The following is a 5,712-nucleotide window of genomic DNA, read 5'->3' as shown; positions in this document are numbered from 1 at the left end:
CACACCTGACAGATTTATCTCCCGTTTTGCCGGTGCTAGATTTATCTGTCTCCGCCCTAGGGTTGAGACGGGGGGATTCCCCTATTCATAACAATGGCATGACGTCACTTCAACAATACAATGACGTCACGTCAACAATCCATCAACAAATTGCCTGTATGTGTTTTGGGTCCATGTTTACCTTTATTTCACATTAAAATACTGTTAGATATGGGAAAAAAATAATCAATCGCTACTGGTTGTGTAAGATAGAGAAATCTCAACCCTCGGACTAAGAATTTTTTGTCCAGAACTCGATAAGCCTCGTTCTGGACAAAAATTCTTAGTCCTCGGGTTGAGATTTCTCTATCTTACACAACCAGTAGCGATAGATTCTATTAGTCTCACCCTAGGGTTGAGACGGGGAGATTCCCCTATTCATAACAATGGCATGACGTCACTTCAACAATAAAATGACGTCTCGTCAACAATCCATCAACGTCACGTCAACCCTGAACTTAGCATGTAACGTTATCATAACATTGTGTATATGATACACAATGGGAGAACAGGGTAAGAGAAAAAGAATCATTCACCCCCAAGGGGGTGAAAGATTCTATTAGTCTCACCCTAGGGTTGAGACAAGCTTCACGTGCTCTTACTATTTATGCGCTATCCACGTGTTCCTGTTTACAAACAATATGCTTCGTCTTACACTTGGACAGGAACAACAGGGCAAGAGAAAAATAATCATTCATCCCCTCGGGGATGAGAAAGGGGGATCTCTACCCTCGGGGGTTAGATTCTTAAGTTGCCAAACACTCGGCAAAGCCTCGTGTTTGGCATATTAGGAATCTTCCCCCCGAGGGTTGAGATCCCCCTATCTCACCCCCAAGGGGATGAAAGATTTTATTAATCATACACTCCAGTAATATGGGTACACATGTGTGAAGAGAGACATCATACACTCCAGTAATATGGGTACACGTGTGTAAAGAGAGACATCGTACTCTCCAGTAATATAGGTACACATGTGTAAAGATAGACTTCTATCATACACTACAGTAATATGAGTACACATGTATAAAGATAGACTTATATCATACACTCCAGTAAAATGGGTACACATGTGTAAAGATAGACTTATATCATACACTCCAGTAATATGGGTACACGTGTGTAAAGAGAGACATCGTACTCTCCAGTAATATGGGTACACATGTATAAAGATAGACTTAGATCATACACTCCAGTAAAATGGGTACACATGTGTAAAGATAGACTTCTATCATACACTACAGTAACATGGGTACACATGTATAAAGATAGACTTATATCATACACTCCAGTAATATGGGTACACATGTGTAAAGAGAGACATCGTACTCTCCAGTAATATGGGTACACATGTGTAAAGATAGACTTATATCATACACTCCTGTAATATGGGTACACATGTGTAAAGAGAGACATCGTTCGAGTTACAAAGGTAATACTCACCTTACATTAGGGATACACTGGTGTCGTTCGAGTTACAAAGGTAGTACTCACCTAACATAGGGGATACACTCGTGTCATCCCAGTTACCAAGGGTGATGAAATGAAACAATTTCAAGCTTTTCCGTGTCTTCAAAACTTCAATGAATCGGCTGTTAAAGCATATGAAATTGTATGTCTGTTAAAACGGCCATATAAATAACATATGCAGATAATTCATTTTAACAAACTCAGCACTCGTTTTATCCTATAAAGTAGCTGTTCGATTACGTATAATAAAAACATAAATAAATGGATATCGACATATTCATTGTATCAAAATATTTGGTTAAATTTCTCATTTACGCATTTCTAACACATTGTTTTCCATGTTGAACAAAACGAGAGAAAAACGGTAATGTTATCACGAACTATATCTTAAGGATTGAGCATTGCATTCATTAATGTTTTAAAAGAGAAACTTCATGAGCCAAACGATTATAAGACTCGTTCATGCTCAGGGATGTAGGATAGGGAAATTCTACCTGTAAGCTGTGAAAGTATAAAAAATATATAAAAAATGGGTTTGAACTGGCTACATTTTTGAAAATATCAACCTTTGCCCTGAGCTTTTTTGGCGAAAACGAATCAGTTTGCAATATCTAGCATACCCCATATTTGCAAACATACAGAAAAAATGATCTCATCTTTCTAACTTGTACGGTGAATATATTGTAAAAGGTTTTAATTTCATTACGTCGCCTTTTCCTCATTGCGGCATCAGACTTTTTTCCGAATTCGTGACGTCACATCATTGTTAACCATTTGGACGTCACGTCACGTGAAATGGGGTGTAAGATTAATAGAATCTCTCACATCCGAGGGGTTGAGATCTAGGGCTGATATGGGTTAGAGCAATTGTGTCCTATCCCATATATAAAATAACCGTATTTATTAGTAAGTATGGTGTATACACAACTGGAATAGGTCACAAGTTAATTACGATTCATATGGCATCTAGAAATATGGATCTTCGTCATATAAACCAGCATAGAGAACAAAAATCATTAGAAAGCCTTGAAAAGTACAAAAAAAATCTATCGGTGAGATGATGGTTTTTTGCACTATTCTTTATGAAATCTAATTCTTCAAACAATGTATGTAGGAGTGGAGGAAGACTGCATGGACCCATAACTTGTGATACAAAAACAAACAAAGTAGCTGCATATTCCAGGAGTGATGTCATACGCTTTACAGAGACTGTTGATAAAATAAAAGCGATGAATCAATGACAAATAATTTCATTCACAAAATGACAGCCTGATTTGATTAATTAGATGTTATAGACGTAAGTTGTCTAACAGGCACCATAGTAGACAAGAAAGTGGGGTCATTACATAGACAATATAGGGGACATAGAATAAATTACTCAGGATTCGAAAATAAAATAATGGAATAAATATTATGACGGGCCTAAGTGGCCTCTGTAAACATGTTTATTCTTAAACAAAACACGCTAGCTAGCCTTATATAGAGATAAAAATGAAGTACTCAAGGCAAAAATCTAAATTTTAAATGTTTCTGTTTTGGGAATCAATGTAGTAAATAAACAACTTCCAATTATCATACTTAGTCAGTGAGGTATCCATCAGCAACACGATTCCGGTTGTGTTGTATTCCGTCTGCAACGACTGTATCGTTTTCAGTATCTGTGTTGTTGTCATGTTGTTGTTGATTGGAAACGACTTCAGCACACAGATGTTTGCACGTCCGGCCACGGTATTCACGCGATCCAGAATCTCGGAGAAATAAGACGTGTTTAGATAAACGGCCTGAACGTAACTCCAGCGTAGGTGGGTCAACAGATGAACCAAAGTGGAAGTGACGTCATCTACCGGCACATTCACTGACACTAACGACGGGTACCTGTTAATGCAATACATTTTGAATACGTTATGATTATAATTGAATATAACACATTAAGACGACATACTATCATTGAGATTAAAGCATCAATCGTTTACATACCTTGTTATTCGGTCTACATCCGGGTAAGTGTCCAGGAGAGGAATTCCTTCCATAGACGGATGAGTCAACAGTTGGTCAGCTAATAGTGGATTCTGTTTCAGGCCAGAGAGCAGGGCTGTAAAACAAGAACTGACATAAAATCTTAAGTACTGATTTCTCCCCTACATTGTGAAAAATGCGTGTTTCTCCACTTCTGAGGTATGGGATAAATATGAAAAAATTGTGAAACAGGGAGTTTTACCTTCATATGAATAACTTGTACTAGATTTATTTGGCCAACCATTTCATTATGACGTCGTTTACTATGAACCAACGTCTAAAAACATGGGAATTATTTCCGAATCGTAAAGAATAATTATGTATTTAAAAAAAATGATATGGACATTATGGGAGAAAGAGTTTCCAAAATATCGTGATGGTTGAATATCATGTGCGTCCAATTCCCATGTCTTTATACGATGTGAACATCAACTCAAGATAGACGAACATGATAACAACCGCAATCTGTGACCTCTATTAACACTATTTTGGCGTTCCTTTTATTACACCAAATACGTAGTTATTTGTCTTTCCGACTTACAATATGGTGACATATTTAAAACATTAAATGAGTTTAGTATATCGTTACTAATTTAATTACCTTCCCCTAACCTCGTATTATGTGACACATCTCAATAAACCATTACTTTGCGACACTTCCCCCTGACTACGGGGTACTATAAATCACCTAGTNCTCTTAAATTCATTCCTTCTACATGGCGACTCACGCAGGTGTAAACAAAAGTCAACCAGATCGCAAAAATAGGGTTTCCGACAGGCGCCATCCTCAGGAAGGATATTTTATATATCTGATAGGAAAAACAGCAAGCAGAAGCAGTCACAACCGGTTCACGTCATAAAGTTGGTATCAGGCTCTTGATCAACCTGGAAATTCTTTCCTATTATTATCCATTGTGAACTGGACTTTGACCTCATTCGATAACAAAATAACATTAAAATGAGTACAGACCTTTCGATGCAATCTGAGTTGTCTATTTCCACTGCTGTTTTAAGAAATCCTGAATTCAGTTACACGACTATTAACTCACTCCATACCAGAAAGCCTTAGCAATCTTAAATGCACTTCCGCCACATGCCGGAAAAGCTTGAAACTGACAGTCGCAAGGAATGGCTACCCACATCAACAAGAAAAGCTCGTCTGGAAGTTCGAAATAAAGGGTATTGCCAAACGCGTGACACTACAGGTAAAAATAGCTAAAGCGTCTTCATTGTATAGAGTATTCTTTTGTTTGTATAAACTATCTAGCTACTACTCTATACGATTTAATTCCCTATTTCAATTGAGAGTCCATTTAAATGCCAACAAAGAGCATAATGACAGTCCCTTTTCATTGACGGCCCAATATTACTTTAGCTTGGTGTGTATGTTTCTCTAACAGTGTATCGTATGCAGTATAATGCTTGTACTTATTTAACCAGGAATAAGCCGTCTTTTGTAGTTAAAACGAGGACACGTGGATATAATTGATGAACCGAGGACTGATCAAATTTTTAAATTTACTTCAACAAAAATGTCATAGTTCATGCAGTGGGTTTTTGTTTTGTTTCTTTTACTCAAATTCCCTGTTAATTTTCTTTTAATATGAGATATTTTGTTTAAATGAGCTCTTCTCTAAATATTAAAAGACCTATTACAATAACGTTTGATTAGTTTTATTTTATATAGGTGTTATATACACGTAGTTACTAGAATGCTAAGATTCGGTAAGAGAGTAACGGTATGGAGTTAATGGATCGCCTTGTAGACAACCTCTTTTGATATTAAAATGTATGAAAATGAATTCTATATTCTTTATTATTGCAATATCATTTCAGCAAAAAAAAATCACTACTTATTTAGGGTGCAACTGAATCACCCCTAAGGCAGCCCCTTTTACATTCAAAATTACTTATGCATTTTTGTAATTGTATTGCTAGCACAAAGCAGTAGTATGCGGTGTAATTGGACGGCCTTGATGGAGCTCTACATGTATTCTTATTTAATAGTGTTACATGTATGTGTATTGACAGCTTGGAAGGCAATCAACAGAAAGTTTAATCAAAAATGTTATATAAACTTTATTTATTTTACAACAATTATGAAAAAAAAATAAAAAAATCTTAGCGCGCGGAGGGTTTACATGTGGAAGGAAACCGGAGTACCTGTGGTCAGGTAAATTATTGCACTTA

General features: G+C 36.6%; 1 protein-coding gene across 1 annotated transcript in view; it reads right to left on the bottom strand.

Moving 5' to 3' along the window:
• LOC110453563 overlaps positions 1–3,591 on the bottom strand; it is a 24,017-nt gene extending 20,426 nt beyond the window's left edge. The window contains exons 1-3 of the mRNA XM_021502541.1: positions 3,484–3,591; positions 3,085–3,381; positions 1,531–1,628 (exon numbers count right to left, since the gene is read on the bottom strand). Coding sequence (XP_021358216.1) covers positions 1,531–1,628; positions 3,085–3,381; positions 3,484–3,536 — 448 coding nt within the window. The 5' untranslated portion in view covers positions 3,537–3,591. The remainder of the gene's footprint in view (positions 1–1,530; positions 1,629–3,084; positions 3,382–3,483) is intronic.
• Positions 3,592–5,712: the final 2,121 nt, after the last annotated feature.

Source organism: Mizuhopecten yessoensis, unplaced genomic scaffold, assembly GCF_002113885.1.
Source record: "Mizuhopecten yessoensis strain PY_sf001 unplaced genomic scaffold, ASM211388v2 scaffold7461, whole genome shotgun sequence".
Lineage (NCBI taxonomy): Eukaryota > Metazoa > Mollusca > Bivalvia > Pectinida > Pectinidae > Mizuhopecten > Mizuhopecten yessoensis.
The sequence above is the reverse complement of the archived record's forward strand: the minus strand, read 5'-3'. Positions and strand labels throughout refer to the sequence as shown.